At 42.2% G+C, this 20,606-nt stretch overlaps 1 protein-coding gene across 1 annotated transcript in view; it reads right to left on the bottom strand.

The window, feature by feature from the left end:
* Positions 1 to 6,713: 6,713 nt before the first annotated feature.
* LOC141049783 (uncharacterized) overlaps positions 6,714 to 20,606 on the bottom strand; it is a 36,954-nt gene continuing 23,061 nt past the window's right edge. The window contains exons 3-10 of the mRNA XM_073546547.1: positions 18,886 to 19,017; positions 15,963 to 16,086; positions 15,560 to 15,620; positions 14,626 to 14,672; positions 14,463 to 14,538; positions 12,716 to 12,796; positions 9,072 to 10,598; positions 6,714 to 7,411 (exon numbers count right to left, since the gene is read on the bottom strand). Of these exons, the coding sequence (XP_073402648.1) occupies positions 7,264 to 7,411; positions 9,072 to 10,598; positions 12,716 to 12,796; positions 14,463 to 14,538; positions 14,626 to 14,672; positions 15,560 to 15,620; positions 15,963 to 16,086; positions 18,886 to 19,017 (2,196 nt within the window). The 3' untranslated portion in view covers positions 6,714 to 7,263. The remainder of the gene's footprint in view (positions 7,412 to 9,071; positions 10,599 to 12,715; positions 12,797 to 14,462; positions 14,539 to 14,625; positions 14,673 to 15,559; positions 15,621 to 15,962; positions 16,087 to 18,885; positions 19,018 to 20,606) is intronic.

Below are 20,606 nucleotides of genomic sequence, written 5' to 3'. Positions count from 1 at the left end.
TAGCGATGAGAGCCCACCTAATTTAAGGATGCATGACTCCCGAAACACGAGTTGGCACACTGTACTGGTCACTACAACAAATTGGTCACTACAACTTCCTGGCCACTACATTAGCAGATTTGCAATTTTCACTCAGCAACTTCCACTGCTGCTTGTTTCTGTAAAACACCCATGTAGTCAAAATCGTCACTACATCTGTAGATAAATTCCCAAAGGAGTAACATTTCCAAAATTGGGTCAATTGAAGTGGGTATTCTGCTATTCTAGCAATTAGGGGCTCTGTATATTGAGTCTTCAAACTATTCTAGGAAAATCTGCGCTCCAGGAGGAAAATAGCGCTCCCGAGTATCGCCATGTGGCTAAGAAGCTGTACAGCCAAAACGGGGGTATTTTCACGTTCAGCAGAAATTGAGTGCTAATTTTGGTGTCATTTTTACCATTTCACCTTGTGAAAATGTAAAATCTGGGGCCAAAACAAAAATTTTGTGGTAAAAAAAAGTAATTGTATTTTCTTTATTGCTCAATGTTATTATATTCTGTGACACACCCCTGGTGTCAATATGATCACTGCACCCTTACATGAATTAATTGGGAGGCGCAGTTTGGAAAATGGGGTCAATTATGGGTTCTGTTGTTCTTGCACCTCAGAGGCTCTGCCAGTGGAACATGTCACCCGCAAACCATAACATCAAAATCTGCACTAAATTATGGCGCTCCTTCCCTTCTGAGCTTTGCACTTCGCCTTACAAGTAGTTCACACTTACATGTAGGGTATTGGCACACTCAGGAGAAATTGAGCAAACTGAGAGGTCCAGTTTTTCCTATTAGCCCTTATAAAAATAAATAAATGTGGGCCAAAACAACATTTTAGCAGTAAAAATGTAATTATTCTCTCTTCGCGCCCAATGGTATAAGTTTCTGAGGCACAAGTGGCGTTAACATGAACACTGCACCTCTAGATAAATTGAGAGGTGTAGTTTGTCAAATGACATCACTTATGGGGGTTTTCTGCTGGCATCTCAGGGCTCTGCCAATGTGACATGGCATCATTAATCCATTACCAGCAAAATCAGAACTCTAATATGGTGCTCCTTCCTTGATGCAACTATACAGTTTGCCATCAGCAGAGACACTGAGCTGTGTGTGCTTTCTCAGCTTAGTGCATCGAGGTGAACTCCTTTCACCTCACTGATGTCACCAGGAGCATGAGAAAGTTCTCATGCTCGCGGTGCCATCAGAAAGATCCTGGGAGTTCACAGCCAATTACTTTAGCTCAACTCACAGACGTCAGTGCGAGCGCCGTGGGAAAAGTTCTCGGGCTCGTGTTAGTAAATTGAACAGAGTTCATTGGCAGTGGTGAACTCGGACCTTACTGACGGCACCGCGAGCATAAGAACTTTCCCATGGCATGCTCACGGTGACATCGGAGAGGTAAAAGGAGCTTCCCATGAGGTGCTGAGCAAGTACGCACAGTTCAGTGTCTCTGCTTGATGGCAGGCTGTATAGTCGCATCATGCAACAATGCAGCCTGCCGTCTAGTTGTGCAGTAGAAAATACTAACAGTCCTAGGAGCGCTGGAAATGAGACCAAGACAAGGATATTGGTGTTAAACCACAACGCGTTTCAACAGTTAAACCGTCTTCATCAGGTGGAACTTCCTAGGACCATTAGTATTTTCTACTGCACTTTGTATCCTCTTAGAAGGTTAATGGCTGGAGCTGCAGTGGACCCTTTTCCTTTCTGTTTCACCTGCGGCCTTCACAGAGCTCTACAGTGACAGCTTCTTTCCCTGGATCTCATCTGCCATCTAGTTGTGGCAGAGCTAGAAGCATTGCGGGACAAATGGATTATTATTTTCTCAGCAGAGGTGAGAAATATGGTTAATTATTTTAATTCTATTACAGGAGACATTGGCTTCAGTGGATTGGGCGTTGACGTGAGTATATGTGTTTTTAGTAAATACAGATTCATTAAAGGACTTTATTTTGAGTGTTTTTTTATACAATATCACTGTGGCATTAGTAATCAGGCGCCCTATAGACACCTCTCCCTTGGTAACCTCTGGGCTTGATGTCACATGACTATACAAAGGTGACATCAACCCCCCCAACTATCACCCCACTTGCCACGGCACTAGGGCAAGTGGGAAGATCGAGGCTAACTGCCAGAATTGGTGCATCTTGTGGATCAGCCTTTTCTTGGGCGGCTGAGAGCTGATGTTGTTAGTCTGGGAGGGTGTCAATATCCTTGGCTCTTTCCCAGGCTATTAATATCGGTCTGTAGCTGTCTGCCTAACCTTTGCTGGTTATTAATTATAGGGTGGATCCCCTATTTTAGTAACCTGGAAAGGCTAAGTATACAGCTGTGAGCGGATATTAATAGCCTGGGAAGCTCCATGGATATTATCCCCTTCCCAGGCTATAAACATCAGCCCCCAGCTGTCCACTTTCCCTCTACTGATTACTGAATAGTGATAAGCGAGAATACTCATTGCTCAGATTTTCCCGAGCATGTTTGGGTGTCCTCAGATTATTTTGGCATGCTCGGAAATTTCGTTTGTGTCGCAGCTGCATGATTTACGGCTGCTGGACAGGCTGAATGCATGTGAGGAATGCCTATTTGTTAAGGAAGCCCCACATGTATTCAGGCTGTCTAGTAGCTGGAAATCAAGCAGCTGCTTTGACACAAACTAAATCTTGGAGCATGCCAAAATCCTCGGGGGACACCCAAGCATGCTCAGAAAAACCCGAGCAAAGAGTATACTCGCTCATCACTAGTAATAAAATGTCAGCGGACCCCACACCATTTTTTTTTCCAGAAAATAATTTAGTAAGTAGAAAGAATACATGCACAGTAGTGTTCAATATAATAGCAGTCCATTATGACTAACCAGATTAATCACTGTTTTTGGTATAAATTATATTACCACATGTCAACAATTTAACAGTTGGTGCAATAGATTCACAAAAAAAACAGAAAACTACCATTCGAATAGATGGAAGAATAGCCAGAATGGCAAAGGCTCAGCTCCAGGATGATTAGAGACAGTCTCAAGTTATCTATGAGTACTGTGACAGTTAGAAGACGCCTGTGTGACGCTAATCTCTTAGCAAGAAGTCCCCGCAAAGTCCCACTGTTTAAAAAAGACATATACTGAAGCGGATACAATTTTCAGAGAACACATCAACTGGCCTAAAGAGAAACGGAGAAACATTTTGTGGACTAATGAAAGTAAAATTGTTCTTTTTTGGGTCCAAAGGCCGCAGACATCGCGTCAGACGGACCCCTAAACTCTGCATTCAAGCCACAATACACTCTGAAGACAGTGAAGCGTGGTAGTGCAAGCATCGTGACATGGTCATGTTTACTGTGGTGCCGGGCCTATTTACCACATACCAGGGATCATGGACTAGTTTGCATACATTATAATACTTGAAGAGGTCATATTGCCTTACGCTGAAGAGGATATGCCCTTGAAATGGGGGTTTCAACAAGACAATGACCCTAAGCACACCAGTAAACGAGCAAAATCTTGGTACCAGTCAAACATAATTGAGGTTATGGAGTGGGCAGCCCAATCCCCAGACCTTAACCCCTTTCCAACATTGGGCGTAATAGTACGCCGATGTCGGACACCCTCTCTGGCGGTTAGCCCACATCTTTCCCGGCACGTCAGCTGTTTTGATCAAAAGATCGTATCCGCACCAAAATGGTATCGTTAAAAACGCGTGCAAAAGAGATCACGAAAAATGGAGACGCTACGGGTATCAGAAAATGGTGCATTTTTTTTTTAAACAAAGTTTCGAATTTTTTTCACCACTTAGATAAAAAGAACCTACTGTAGACATGTTTGTTAGGTGTCTATGAACTTATAACGACGTGGAGAATCATAAAAGCAGGTCAGTTTTAGCATTTAGTGAACATAGTAAAAAAGCAAAACAAAAAACAAGTGCGGGATTGCACTTTTTTTGCAATTTCATCCCACTTGGAATTTATTTTTCCCGTTTTTTAGTACCCGATATGGTAAAACCAATGATGTTGTTCAAAAGTACAACTTGTCCCGCAAAAAACAAGCCCTAACACAGCCATATTGACGGAAAAATAAAAAAGTTATGGCTCTGGGAAGAAGGGAAGCAAAAAATGAAAATGCAAAACCAAAAATACCTCTGGTCTTTAAGGGGTTGATCCAATAGAACACTTATGGGGTGACAATAAAAATGCCGTTTCTGAGGTAAAGCCAACAAATGCCAAAATATTGTGGGATGTAGTGTAAGCATCCTGGACTGGAATAACAGGTGACAGAAGTTGGTTGCCGCTATGCAACATAGATGTGAAGCAGTTCTAAAAAACTGTGGGTAACAACTAAATATTAGGTTAGTGATTCACAGGAATGATAAATCCACAAAAAAATAGTATATGTTGTGAGATTGCAAACACAAATGCTGACACTGCTATTTTTTTTAGAACAGCCCCAGTGATCATTTTTTTGTTATTTTCTGTAAAGTAGTTAAAAATTATCTACATTTCTCATCATGTTTTGTATTAGAAAGCAGCGTGCAATGTTCCTAATGCAGGAAATAAAAACTAGTATAAAGATTTTGTGATTAACTCATGTTTTTGAAGATACTGCTAGTATTTTGAATACTACTGTACAGTAAGCTGCGCACACACTGTACTAATTATATATATGTCACTGGCATCTTTATATCTCTTCTATGTGTATATATATATTATCTACTGTATATACTCGTGTGTAAGCAGACCCGAGTATAAGCTGATCCCCCTAATTTTGCAACAAAAAACTGGGAAAACTTATTGACTCGCGTATAAGCCTAGGGTGGAAAATGCAGCAGCTACTGGTAAATTTCAAAAATAAAAATAGATACCAATAAAAGTAAAATTAATTGAGACATCAGTAGGTTAAATGTTTTTGAATATCCACACTGAATCAGGAGCCCCATATAATACAGTTCACGATGGCCCCTTAAGATGCTCCATACAAAATACACCCCATATAATGCTGCACAAAGGTTAATAATGCCCCCATAAGATGCTCCATAGAATATGCCCCATATGCTGCTCCATAAAAGTTATGGCCTCATAAGATGTTCCATAGATTATGCCCCCATATGCTGCCCCTTAAGATGCTCCATAGATTATGCCTCATATGCTGCCCCATAAAATGCTTCATAGATTATGCCCCATATGCTGCCCCATAAAATGCTTCATAGATTATGCCCCTTATGCTGCCCCATAGATTACGGTATGCCCCATATGCTGCTGCAAATAAAAAAAATGACACTCACCTCTCGTCACTGGGGGCCAGGTGCCAGTGTCCTGAGCAGGTGGGGACACCGGCACGCTATGGGGGCCAGGTGCCACTGTCGCTGCTGGCTCAGGGCCTCGGCACCTGCGATATTCACCTGTCCCCGTTCCACCGCTGCGTGCCGCTCTGTCTTCCGGGTCCTCTGTCAGTGACTGTTCAGGCAGAGGGCGCAGCGCACACTGACGTCATTGCGCCCTCTGACCTGAACGTCACAGAGGATGTGGAGGACGGAGCAGCACGCAGCGGTGGAACGGGGACAGGTGAATATCGCATATACTTACACCCTCCTGGAGCAGTCTCTGCAGCCCAGCTTCTCCCACAGCTCTTCCTTCCTTCAGCAGTCACGCGGTACTGCTCATTAAAGTCATGAATATGCGCATGTTCATGACTTTAATGACCGGTACCACGTGACCGCTGAAGGAAGGCGCCGGAGACCGTGGGAGAAGCGGGGGGGGGCTAAGTATGATCTGACACCCCTGCTCCCCCTCCGACCCCCTGGCGTATATGATGACTCGAGTGTAAGCCGGGAGGGGGTCTTTCAGCCTTAAAAAATGGGCCGAAAATCTTGGCTTATACTCTAGTATATACGGTATCTATTCTATTCTGTCGGGTCACGCTGTGATTTTACTGTACGCGGCAAATTAATTGCTGGCTTTTCAAAAGGACATGGGTGTGAATAAATCAGACGGCACTTGCATGGTCCGGGTGCCGTGAGATTTTTTTTTGTCACACTCATTGACTTCTATTGGCGACTGCCAACCGAAATTCGCATCCACAAGTCTCAACACTAATATCTCATTATAACATTTAGTTAGAATTGGAGCTATTTAAAGAAATCATCCGTGAACCCATCAGTACCAGGAGCCTCTCCTGACGCTAGAGCACCAATACTGCTCTTCACCTCTTCCTCCTTACTAAGAAATCTCCGCCTCTGACCCCCCGCCTGTAAATCCTCTAAGTTTGCATAAAAATCCTTCAGGATTGAATTTCTTTGGGATTATCCATACTAGACCCTTATTATTATTAATAAATATTTAATAATTTTTGCCCAATTTGCTAGTAGCCTCCCCGCTTTATCCCCAAACCTCCTCAACTCAATCTCCATCTGCGTCTTCCTAAACATTTCGTTTTTCTCTGCCCATTCTTCAAAATTTTCTTTGGCCTCCATCCAGTTTTCTCTGACTTTTTCAGTTTTTTGTTGTTGTTGGAAAACTACATATTTTTCCCTTAGTTTCTTTGAAGGGCTTTTAAAAACTCCTCTTTCAAAAGAGAAATTGGCAGAATCACAGCAGTCAGAACCTAAAGATTTGATATCACCACTTGAATCACACACACACACACACACACACACACACACACACACAAAAAACACTAAAGACATAGTAAACACAATACCACCACACAGTTTAATATCTGATAACATATTACAGCAAAAAGTGCATCGAAATCAACATATTCTGCAATACGGCCACCATCTGACCTAAAGCAAAAAGTCCTAGAGGGCATATGATACAATAATACAGAGGGTTTGGATGGCACCAAACTACTGGTAAACTAGTAACTAGTACTGTCATGCCCTCAACACACCACGGTACAAAAGTAACAAAGAAACTGTGTCTTTTGTATGTTGGTTGCAGTTTAGAGGCATTGTGGGGTAACTAACAATAAAATGATTTTATAATTGTAGCATCTTAGTTGATTTTTATAGCGCGTGAAAATCAGACGAAAATTCTTTATAATATAATAAGAATACCTAGTATCGGAATATTAAAAAAAGAACAAACAAAATAAAAAAAGAACAATTGATAAGAAAACTAATAGAGGATCATATTTACTATGGGGTCTATGACATTAGAACATTTTACGAATAGAAGTACAAGAAATCTTTACAACTACCAACTCCCGAAATTAAAAAAAAAAAAAAAATATTCAAGATTCTAGTTAAATCGGGTTCTTGGTGGAAAACGGTTGGGATCCTGGGATTGAGGCAACATCTCACGGGGGTCTCTGTTGTCCTGTCTCGGCGGTCCTTTAGGTTGTCCTGGTTTCATCAGGGAAGGATACGGAGCAAATCTATTAGTTCCTCTGAATACATTCATATGGAGGGAGGGAAGGGAAAATATGAAAAAGCTTATTTAATCACACAGTCATAAAATCATACCGACATCACAGAGGCGCACCTCCACCATTAACCAGAACGGATACCCATAAAATGAGCAGCTCCCTCCCGGCAGACTTCGCACGATCGCCTGTAATACTAGTTTGGTCGTCCAAAACTTTCCCTGGTGACAGAAATTTGGGGACCCATGGTCTTCAGATGTACGTATATTGAGGTGGCGTCTTTTTGAGAGTTTTTCTAGTATTCTGAAACTGATAGTCTAGCCTTTTAGGATACCTGTCATGTGTATATATGATTAACAACACTATTTCTGGCCATTATATGACTTATATCCTGCATATTCACCATGTTTGCCTCGGCAGGCTCTATTTCTACTTTCCAGTCCTCCCTGATCTAGTGGGTGCAAACTAAATGCTATGATGTCCCCCATACACAGCACACACAGACATGAGGGATTCCCGCTCTCCTTTTTGTCTTAGTAGTAGATGTTCAGAAGCTGCGGCTCATGGAGGACATTATACACCAGTACTGAGATGTGTGGCTGTGAATCCAGCACTGTACGGATGTATAACAGTTGCCTGACGCTGCACTGTGCTGACTGCTCCCGACTTCTCCTCCTCCGAGTATACTAGCAGCTGAAACCCAACATCTTACTGTGCAAGCTGACCTGACTCCTCCTCCCGTCCCTTTTCAACAAAGAATAAACAGGAGCTGTAACCTGGCACATCAGTAAGCTAGCAGTTAGTCTTGCTCTGATGGATTTTATCAGTTTTTCAGAGTGGCCGATGCATTCAAGGGGTGGAGGGAGAAGTAGAAGTTACTCTTACGTGGAAAAAGAAGTTTTATCTAACACATATTCCAAAGATTCTTATGTTCAGGTGTTGATTTATGAAATGTGTGTGGCCATTTAAGATACGCCATCAATATTAAACTGACAATGGTTCAACTCTGGGATCCCAGATCAGTTGATTTCAGGGGCCACAGCGTTCCAGTAGATTCTGCCTCCCCGTCATGGTTTATACATTGTGTCATCTAAATGGGTCTGAGCAGCAGTAAGCTCAGGCCTCGTACAGAGAAACAAAGGGGGCAACCCATCACCAGATCGATAATGCGGGACCCATGTCCAGGCACATACTATTAAAAAAAAGGGATCTGGGCAAAAGGCATTCTTTTAAAAGGAACCTGTCACCACTACTTCAATATGTGAAAACGTGCTATGTCTGTATAGGTACTTGTCTCTTAATGCAAAAACTAATATAGTAGCCATATTCAAATCAGGATGGAAGTGCACTGAGGGTGTGTCAGTGCACTTGGCTTCCTCCAAGTGCACCTACACACCCATAGTGCACTTCCTGCCTGATATGCGTATGGGATCTCTACAAATGGCTACACAAATATTTCTGTATGTAAATAGATTCTGACAAGTGCAAATGAGAGAAACCGTCATCAATCAATGTGTGTAGGGGGATCCTGTGCAATATTCGTTCTCTTACAGTGCCCTGCTGTAAGTGACGGATACCACCGATTTCCATTATACATGGGGGATGCACACGACACATGCATTTCACGAAATGAAAACATGCAAAGTAAGAGGAGCTGAAATGTATAATGATTAATGCTGTTTACCTTGCGTCATTCATGAAGGCTCTTTGCTTGTTTATTGGGTATCCTTCAGCCTGTGGATACGTCCTCTCAGTCATAGGGTGCTCCACAGTTTGAGTATTTTGTGGGTGCATCTGTTCATTCATGGAACGCTGCATCATGGTGGGTGCACCCTGCTGGTACATTCGCTCATTCATGTGCCCCTCCATGGGTCGTGTGTCTCTTAGGGGCATACGTTCATTTGCTTCTCTTGAATACATTTGATCATTAATGGGCCCCTCCATCATTGTTCGGTCAATCCTTGGATGCATTCTTGTATTCAGGGGTCCCTCCATGGGTCTTGAATCTCTTGGGGTCATCATTGTATTCATTCCCCTAGTCAATGGTCTTGAATCTCTTGGTGGCATTCTGTCATTCATAGAATTTTCCATAGCCTGTCCATCCCTAGGGTTCAACCTTTGATTCATAGGAAGGTCCATAAGTCTTGCAACTCTTGGCTGGGTTGGATTGTTTCCTGAAGCCTCCGTTTGTCGTGGATCCCTGGAATACATTCTATTGTTCATTGGGCCTTCCATGAACTGTGCATCTCTGGACTGCATCCTTTCAGCCATCGGTCCATTCATTGACCTTCCATCCTGTAGGTGCATTCTCTGATCTGCAGGATTTCTAAAACCTTGGGCTCCTCTTTGGGGAAATCTTTCATTTACCGAACCCTCGATAAACATTGGATTTCTTGGGTGAATTCTTTCAGGTACAGGGCCTTCCATGTCCCATGTTTCATTTAGCGACTCATTGTGAAGCTGTGGATTCCTGGCATTCATTCTATTATTCATAGGACCTTCTTGTGCCCTTACATTTCGTGGTTGCATCTTTTCATTATAAGGACCGCCGCTCATCATTTCATGATCTATTGGGTCAAACCCGTCATTTTCATTTTCCACGTTTGGAACTTCCTGGCGACGCAATCTGTCAAGATAATCTAATTCGTTGATTAAAGAACGCCTCTGACTTGGAGCCTCTTGGTCACCATATTCAGCACTGTTCATTCTTCCCGGTGGGAATGACGGCACACGATTGGAAGGAGGCTCGTTATATTCATCATAGCCTTGCATTCTATCATTATACCCTCCCTGTTCGTGTTGCATCCCACGTGGCCTTTGCATTTGATTAGGCCCGTCTCGAAAATCCATAAGAGGCCTTGGTTCGGATCCATACAAGTCTCGTCTGTTTTCTGGTCCTGATTGAAATCTGCCATCTGGATTAAAATCAGCTGGTCTTTGAAGCCTTTCAGGGGCGTTCAGAAGTCCTGACATACCGGAAGGAATACCTCGACGTTCCGATGGCATGCGAAGATCAATATCGTCATTCATGTTGCCAAATGGTAGCCTTCTGTTCCTAAATTCAGATCTTGGGTTGGGGTTGTTATCTTGATATTCATCTGACCTAGCTCTCATAAGTGGTAATGGCCTTCGGGCATCAAAATCTTCATATTCATTTCTGGGAATATTCTCGAGAATCGATCTCATGGAGTATCCTTGTGATTGTCGATCCCTGCAAGACGGGTTACATTAAAACATATCTATGAGGGCACGTCTCATTAATCCAAAGACTGAGTTAAAAAAATAAAAAATTAAATTGGTGTTTTTAGTGACAAATGCATCTCTGACCTGGACGTACCATGTAATGAAGATGAAGATCCCTATAAGTAAAGCCTTATCACACGTTTAGGCTGTGTGCACACGCTGCGGATTTTGCTGCGGTTCCACAGCGGTTTTGGCCGCTGCAAAACCGCTGCGGACCCGCAGCAGTTTTTGCTGTGGTGTACAGTACCATGATTCCCTATGGGAATCAAAAACCGCAATGCAGACGGTGCGGAATTTTCCGCGCGGATTATCTGCAGTTTTCAATCCGCAGAAAGAATTGACATGTCAATTCTTTCTGCGGATTCTGCTGCGGTTTGCCATCTCCTCCATTGAGATGAAAAACCGCAGGGCAAAACCGCAGAGCAATCCGCAGGTAAAACCGCAGGTATTTTGACTTGCGGTTTCACCTGCGGATTTTACAAAATCCGCGCGGATGAATCCGCACCTAATCCGCAGCGTGTGCACACGGCCTTAACATTCTCTGTTCAAGTTCAGACCGGACACGAGTCTCCTGACCTGAAAATCAACACCTTGACAGGCATATATGAGGCTGTCGAGGTCAGGAGACCTGCTGCTGGTCAGGACATCACAGTCCATCCTTGGACGGTGAATGTTGGACATGTGAAATACTCATTAAAATAAATGGCGGAGTAAGGAGAGTTAAGCTGTCAGGAGAAGCTGCATTCTCCTGACATCCATCTAAGGCCATGTTCCTACGTGCAGGTGTCTGCAACAAATTACGTCCTAGCAATCTGCTCTCATTATTGTGTTTTTCGCTGCATTTCGGTACACATTTCAAGCAGGAAGCCTACATAGAAAAAAGCCACCAAACAACACAGTTCAGAAGTATGTTTAGACACACAGTGGGCAGGAGTTTTCATGAAATCACATCCCATCCACTTTTCTTGAATTGTTAAAGGAAATCTGTCAGCAGGTTTTTGATGTTTAATCTGAGTAGCAGCATGATGTAGAGGCAGAGAGCCTGATTTCAGGGATATGTTACTTACGGTAGTTTCAATACAATCAGTGTTTTATCTGCAGGAGATTATCAATGCAGGACCAGCTGTCTTGTGCCATGCAGTCCAGCTAATCTGAATAACCCTGCCCCCATCATTGATTAGCAACTTGCTGATAGTGTACCCAAGGAAGAGCCAATCAAGGGTGTGGGCGGGGTTATTCACAGCTCCGTGTTCACAGCACTGCTACATCTCCTGAGAAAACAGGAATTTTAATCAAAACTGCAGTAAGCAGCCCACTAAGTGACACATTACTAGAATCAGACTCTCTGCCACTACATTGTGTTGCACACGGATTACACAGCAAACACCTGCGGACATATTCCCTTTAGACAAAACAGGAAAAAATCTGCAGCATTTATCCAAAGCAGGAACATAACCTAAATGACACGTCTACACCTTAGTTCGCTAAAGTTACAAATTTATGTGCAAAAAAAACAAACAAAAAACATGCTGAATTCTACTTCATTTTTAAAAATCAATCCTTAGTTACTAAGGTACTCCATTGTGTGTACTTACAAAAGGATATGTACGCCCCCACAAAAAAATTATACTATATTTACTATGAGACATGGAGTCATTTGACAGGTTTTGGGTCATGTTTGCATTCTAAGCATTCATGTACTATATATGTTTTTTTACTCTCTCTGTAATTAAAGAGAAGCATTTAACTTTTAAGTCATGATCAGACTATACGAACCACAAAAAAATCCAAATTTACTCTTTTTTTAGTGGTAATAAAAAAAACTGCAAAGAAAAACCACAAGTTCATTACCCACCCTTCTCTGGGAACATTTTCACCATTGACTAGAAATGTATTGAGTGGTTCTTGGTTTCAGGTCTCAGTTTACACAAGCAACCCAGGTATGAAATCCTTCTAATTGGTTAAATGATTCCATACTAAATCTAGGACACTGTAGGACAAAATGTTACAGTTCTTCTGGGTCATTGTAGTAGAAACTACAGCTACTAGTTACCAATACCGCGCCTTTATAGGGCAGACACTTACCTGAGCATATCGGCATTGTACGGGTCATTATCCATTTCTCTTGGTTCGTCAATGGCTGGAGGCAAGTCTATGCCAATATTACTAAACAAAAACACAAAAAAAACAAAATAAACATAAAAAACACAAACAATACTGAAAAAGCTGTAAAATCATGTAAAATAATCTTTAAAGGCGCTGTGAAGTGGGCAGATTTCAACACAGATTTTCTTACAAGGAGTAAAGACAACTACTGATATATTTTTGCTGTCAAAGCTGCTACAATTCCTCAGTACAACCAGTTGTCATGTGTCACAACAACAGCACCCATACACTGTCAAACAGCCGCGAGACATGCAGCCGTGGGGACTCGAACATATTTTTCGAGGCCGCCGAAGTCACTCGGTTAGCACCCGAGCATGCTCAGATAACACCTTATCCCAGCATGTTCGCTCATCACTACTCTTGACCCATCAGCCAATAATAAATTATTTTGTGCCGATTGCAACCAGTTCTTATGTGTCGGGAAAAAAAACCCCAACAAGCCTGACCAATGTTTTGTAAGACAACAAACCACTGTTTTCTTCACACCCCCAGGAAGAAGCATCAGCGAAACGCGCGTCAGGGTTTGGAGTGTCAGCGGGCCACTGGCATTTAGTTTTGCAAGGAGCAGGGAAAAAGGTAATAGATAAATATATATGTATATACTAATTTATGTTTTCTCTGTGATGATGCTGAAAGAGCATGGCAAAGTTGCAATAGACATACATGAAAATTTAGGTATGGGCACTTTATGAGGTCATGTGGCATAGTGCAATATACTGAATTCTTAATCTCAACTTAAGGCTATGGGCAATGGTTGCATGATAGTTATATGGGAATATTTTTTTCTGTGTGGCTATATGCATTGAGGTTTTTCTCTACGTATCCAATAGATGTTATTTAAAATCAGTATTATGGTAGATTTATTCCCATTTTTACCCTATCTGAAATATGAAAATGTTATTTTCCCTGCATACTTGTTATCCGCTAAACTCTGTTTTTTGATGGTTTGAGGTACCTGGTCTTATTCTAGGTCTACATATGTTTTTTTTTAAATAAAAGTGTATTTTTATATAATTTTTGTCTAATTATCACACTTTTTGATCTATATATAGTTAAAGTCTATAATGATCATTGTGTTTTATTTGTATCTCAAGTGTGACCTACTCCTTGTGTAAAGGAAAAGGGTTTGGGTAGTGTGCTTATAAACTACTGTTTTGCCTAACCAGTCGATGATCAGACTTTATGGTCCAAATCAGACACTTCAATAGAATTTTATCTAACCGGTATGGGCTCCCTGAGATTTGCAGTTCCGTTCTGTGCTTTATGGACGCAGCGTCACGTGATGGATGGCTACCACCTCCTCCGATATGACTGATCAAGTGTTTGAAAATGGCGCAGATGTGAACAGAGACTAAACTGACATCTGGTCATGACACATCCTATTAACACCTTGTTGTCAATTATGCATTACAATCCTCCACACAAGTCTGTTTTGCAGGTTTACATCAGCTTCCACTGCCAGATATGCAAAGTATGGACCCCCTTGAACGTTTTTTGGGCTTCCGACATATGGATACTTGACACATCTCACATCAGAAGTCCTGCAGCGTTTGTATAAATGGCACCAACAGATCCTGTGATTTTATCGTCAGACCAATTGTAACAATTAGGAAAATGCACCACGTTAGAGCATAGCGCCAATCTGTGCCATAACATGGTTCCATACCTTCGAGGAGGTCCTTTCACAATGTCCTCAATGTAGACTGTTCCTTCGATTGGGTGGCCTCGAGACTGACCAAACGCTTTAGAAGAATTGGGGAAAAAAATAAGTTATTTTATTGGGGTTTCTAAGTAAAGACAAACATATCCGGATATATCTGTAGACTCACCAGATAGCGCAGTCAGTGGCCGCCATTCATCAACATCAATCAGGTACCTAATTGCAAAAAGAGAGCATGATGTAGGGCTAGTGTGAGTTTACACTGGCCGATTATAGGGATCAAGCGTTGCCAGGAGCCCTTGTTTCCTGAGAATCATCCTGTGTAAACAGGGCTGACAATCAGCAAGCGAGCAGGAAACACGCTCATTCGTCGGGTGAAATTATTTATAGGCTTGAATCAATCATTATTCTAGACAGCACATCATAAGGTGCCGCCGAGAACAATTACATTCTATGCGTACAAAATGATCACATTAACGATCGTTCTGTGTGCATAAACTATGGTCGACCTGGCTAATAAAGGACTACAGGCTGAGGGTCGTTTAACATTGGCAAGCTGTACAGTGCAAATTCACTTTCAAAAGGGGTTGTCCCCTTTCAGGCCGGGATCACACATGCTAGAAACACGGCAGAGTCTCGCATGTTAATACCCGGCACTGCCGCCTGCACTCGGATCGGAGTGTGCAGGCTGCATAGCAATACATGGAGCCGCACGCTCCGCTCCCGAGTGCCGGCGGAAGGGCCGGGTATTAACATGCGAGACTCGGCCGTGTTTCTCGCATGTGTGATTCCAGCCTCAGACGAGTTCTTCCTGCAAAAATTCCATTAGTAGTAAAAAAAAAATAAAACAAAACTGGTTTACGTACCCTTCCCAGGTCCAGCACCAAGTCTCCGCTGCTGCTGCTTCCAGTGTCTGTGTTGTCCGCAGTGCCGATATCACTGGGAGCAGCGGCGGAGACTCGGCACAGGACCCAGGGAGGGGAATTAAAGTGCGGTTTTATTTTTACCACTAATTGAGCTTATGGGAAAATTTTTTCTGAAAGTGGACAAGTCTTAAAACAGAAAGCTCCAAGCATGTGCTGAGAGTAGTGCATGTACCTTACCTGCATATAAGATATCCGGTCCTGTTGATTCCAGTTGTACAGTGAACACCGATGAGTCTATCTAATAAGGCAAAAAAAAAAACAAAAACATTTTCTTTTCTTTTGATCATCATACAAAAGTTTCCTCTAATCACAAACGTCCTGAATTCCATAGAGTATTCCAGTAATGCTTCTCAGGAAGCGCAGGAGAACATGTGAGGTGGTTAGACGGGCAGAGTCCCCAGAACGCTCTAGAATACATCTCCAGATTTTTTTTTGGCACCTTGTGTTACTTGCTTCTGGAGAAATGATAACTACACTTTATTGCATTTCCTGACATCTCCGTACAGAGCAGCTACAGATCAATTATTCTGTAAAGGAGATGAAAATAAACAAGGAAACTTTGCAGCCACACAATGCGTACCATTATCGGAATTGGCGGCCAAAAATCTCCATACGACCCTCTTGAACTGGTGGATGGTGGCGTCATCGGGGATTTTAAGTCCTACTGTGTGGAGTTTCACGTACTGCACGCTTTTTGGCAAATCCTTTATGAGACAGAACATTCATTAATGACGCCGAACAATTCTTCACACAGGTTTCCCGCAATGGACATTTATCAGTTATCCATAGAACACCTGATTATAAAGGTCGGACTGCTGGGGCCCCCGGGAGTAACTAGAACAAGAGTAAGGAGGAAATCCTACCCCCATCCTAATGAGCGGGGTGGCCCCCTGTGATCGTACAAGGACTACCCATCTCATAGATATGATATAAAAGATCCTTAATGGGAACCCTCCTTTAACCCCTTCACCACCCAGCCTGCTTTCACCTTCATGAGCAGCCCAAATTTTACACCATTGACCAGTGTCACTTTATGAGAACCCTGGAATGCTTCAACGGATCCCACCGATTCTGAGAATGTTTTTTTTCGTGACAATATTTTACTTCGTGATAGTGGTAAAGCTTATTTGCGTTTTTATGAAAATATGACAAAAGTAAAAATGTTGACATTTTCAAACCCTGAATATTTATGTCCTTAAACCATAGATTTATTTATTACCCATTTTGTGTGAAATAACATCATTTTTTTTTCTTGCTAGGAAGTTTTAAAGGTTAAAGGTTGATCAGCAATTTCTAATTTTACCAACAAAATTTACAAAACCTAGTATTTTCTAGGGACCACGTCACACTTGGAAGTGATTTTGAGAGGCCTATAAGGCAGAAAATACCGCAAAGTGGGCAGCGAAAAAAAAATAATTGTAATTTTTACCACAAAAATTCTGCTTTAGGCCCAGATTTTACATTTTCACAAGGTGAAATGGGTAAAAATGGCACCAAAATTTGTCACACATGCTGCCGAATCTGGAAATTTATGGGAATTTATCTACAGGTGTAGTGATGATTTGACTCCATGGGTGTTTGCCAGAAACAAGCAGCAGTACCTTTGTGCTACCAGTAACATGGAAGCCCCCTATATTTCCATTGACAGGTGACGGACCTGCGTTTTTTTGTGGATTGATTCTAAGGTTTTGAGAACATTTTACATAATGTTTGGGATCACATTTATCCGGCGCTCTACTCTGAGCACTTACATCGGTGTTTTCATCTAAATCATCTAAATCTCCAAGTGACGTCATTCAGATGAAACCCCAGAGGGATCCATTCACTATATAATGAGGAAGCAGAGTTACTTTGGACTCGGTCAGACCTCTGTTCAGCGGTGTCCTTTTCAGGAGTGCTCAAAACTGTGATCGGTTGCGCTTTTGTGCATGCCTTACTGAGATCATTGGGAGGAAGAATGAACAAATCTTCAGCAAGTTAAGTATTGTACTTATTTGTTTACACCATTCCTCATGCAGTATAAGTGACTAAACGACTTTTCGTCTGGTCGGTGCGATTACAGTGATGTCAGATTTACATTGGGTTTTTCCGTTTGGCTGCTTTTCTTTGCAAAAAACAAGTGTTTGCATTGCCATATTTTGAGAGCTATAATTTTTCCATATTTCGATTGACAAAGTCACTTGATGGCTTGTTTTTTTGCAGGAAGAGTTGACATTTTTTATCGGTACCATTTTTGGGCACAAAACATTTTTTGATCGCTTTCTTGCTTGTTTTTGTTCATTCTGCCTCTCAAAAATCAGAATTTTTGAGAGTCAGAATGAACAAAAGCAAGCAATTTATGAACTTTTTTTTTTTTTTTTTTTAATGCTGTTCACCTTGTGGTAAAATTAATAAGGCAGCTTTATTCTTAGGGTCAGTATGATAACAGCAATATCACATTTATAACTTTTTTTTATATTTTGGAACTTTTACACAAAAACTTTTATAGAAAAAAAAGAACTATTTTTGCATAGCTTTATTCTGAGAGCTGTAAGTTTTTTTTAGGTTTCCGCTGATGGAGCTGTATCGTGCTTAATTTTTGCAAGACAAGACGGCGTTTTCATCAATACCATTTTTATTTACATTTAGACTTTTTAATTGCATTTTATTCCACTTTTTGTTCGACGGTATCATGAAAAAGCATAGTTTTTTTTTTACCTCCTTTTTATTTATTTTTTTACAGTGTTCACTGTAGGGGGTTAACGTTTTATAGATTGGTTGCCCTGGAAGCGGCGACACCAAATGAGTACTTTTTTTGTCTATTCTTTTTTTACATAAATATACGTATTTATGGGTAAAATATGTTTATTTGCGATATATAAACTTTTTTCTACTTAGTCTCTCTATGGCACCTTAACTTGTATCAGTCTGCAATGCTTTATACCCATCAGTGCTGCACTAACAAATGCCTCTTAGAGCATGGGCATGGTCCAACAGGCTTGCTGTAGCTGGCTGACCTGGAAGTAGTTATGATGATCTCATGTTGCCATGGCAACGATCGGGGGAGCCGATTCGGCGGGAGAGGGAGCCCCCTCACGCTCTTAGGCTAAGTTCACACTATCGTATGGCATCCGCATGCAACGCATATCCCTGCATACCCAATGTTAAAGATAGGTACGCAGGATGCCTGCGGAAGTAGGCGGGCTTAAGGGAGGACGTACGCAGACCAGCTATACGCAAGGGTGAACTTAGCCTTAGCCTCCCGAATGCTACAATCGACATCTCAGAATTTAGGGGGTTAAACAGCCGGGCGCGGTGCGGGCACTTGCCCCTGGCAATGGGTCTCGGCAGTCACGTAAGCAGAGCTCCTGGCGACGGTCACAGCTTCTGTGTCTGCATGATCGCCAAGATGCATTGATACATCTAAGGTTGGGAACCCCTATCCGACCATGATGTTTAGGTACGTCAAAGATCGTGAAGTGGTTAAGGGGTGTCTCACTTGATACAGAAATTGTTCCTCTTACCTTTGTGGTGTAGTAACGTTCAGTGTTAGTTAAGTCTATGATCAGTCCCAGCTCTTCATTTTGTGAACGGATTGAGGTAAGTAAATCTTTAGGTGTAAACTTCTGGGTCTGGGTTACACGCTGATTATTGATCTGCAAGGAAGACACAAGGATGACGTGTATAGCCGATACTCCTCACAGGCTGGAGAAATGCAATATGTAGCAAAAATATATTATGTGTAAGAGTATAACAGCTGCAGAAAATATCCTATGGATGTGGAAGGGGTGAGTGCTACCATGTATGTAAGGTTAGTCATGAGCTGTCAATCACACAAAGGGAGATGGAAGGAAGCTCTGCCAAGGACCGTGACGGCGGCCATTCAATGAAGGAGCAATCCCTCACCCCAATGGCAAATAGTGGGGCTTGTCACATACACTTTATATACTTGTTCAATCCTGAAAAACATTAGCCAGTCCAGTTACCTTTTATCTACTCTGGGGTGCACGTTCTTTTCTGGTGCAAGAGTGACATTGTCAGATTGGACCAATCCCAGATAACACAACTAAGCTTAGGGTTATGCGCTCACGTCCTCCTTTAGATGCTGGAGGATCAGCAATGTTTTTGAAGCAGAAGACTGTTCAGGAAACCGCCGACGGTATTTGGCTTTGGCGTCTTTTTGGTCGCAGAGAATTTTTGTCTTTAATTGTTTAAACTAGTGGGCGGCTGAAGAACGGACCGATCACTTTCAGCAGCTTCACAGCTGTCTAAGCCTGAAGCAGTTAAAAGAGGGACAATTGTAGACTTATGCAACATGAACATCTGGCCAGAGAGAATGGTCCTGGGCGTTTCAGAGTGAAAGATTACATTACAATAAATACATTATTTAATTCATGGCTACCCTGCAGTACACACCTGGGTGATGCCAGTGTCCCCACCTGTAATATTACAAAATACAGGCGAGTGCATGCTAGGGAGTGTTGAGATGGATAAGTCATTGCCTACACGGTTTCTCTATCCTGAGACTATTAGGAGTCTCAGGATGGTTCTTTGTAGATGCAGAGGGCGGGCACAGAGGGTGGGAATGTGTAAGGTGTGGGACAGATACAGCTCAGGCAGAGAAGCCAAAGAGCAAAACACATTGGTAAATTTAGTTGGCACAGGAGAGCTGGCAGGAAACTATAACAGGACACAAGAATGGCTGCAGGGGATTGAAGGGGAGCTAAAAAAGAAATAAAAGCTAACAGAGGTTAGGGAGGGGACTTGTTACAAAAATATATGTCTCTTTTTGTGTCTGGCAAACCCATTTAAAAAGGAGCATTAAAAGAGATTGATAGTTAAAACACCTGACCGCCACTCCATTCATTCCCTATGGGGATTGGAAGAGACCTGTCACTCAAATCGAGCAGAGCCAGGAAGAGCTGGTCAAAGGCAGAGCCGGACTAGTCTCGTCTCTTGCTATGGTCACTTGTTGAATATTTTCTCTGAAACTCTGGATCATTTCTGACAATAATATCCCTGACGGCAATCATGCCACCTGTGGTTTGGGCATCATGAAACAGGTCACGGGTCCCCCTCAACTTTCATGTATATAGCCGACCTACAGGGGTCCATACACATTAATTATGGTGGTCCCGATCATCCATCGGAGTGTACTAGGGGTGTCTTGGAAAATAGAAGGATCGCCTCAGTTCAAAGGAAGATCAGAAACCAAAGTGCAATCTGTATTCCTCCATTGGACAGA

The sequence above is a fragment of the Dendrobates tinctorius genome, unplaced genomic scaffold (assembly GCF_039654945.1).
Source record: "Dendrobates tinctorius isolate UK_male_01 unplaced genomic scaffold, ASM3965494v1 ptg000147l, whole genome shotgun sequence".
Taxonomy (NCBI): domain Eukaryota; kingdom Metazoa; phylum Chordata; class Amphibia; order Anura; family Dendrobatidae; genus Dendrobates; species Dendrobates tinctorius.
This window is presented reverse-complemented; position numbering and strand designations above follow the sequence as displayed.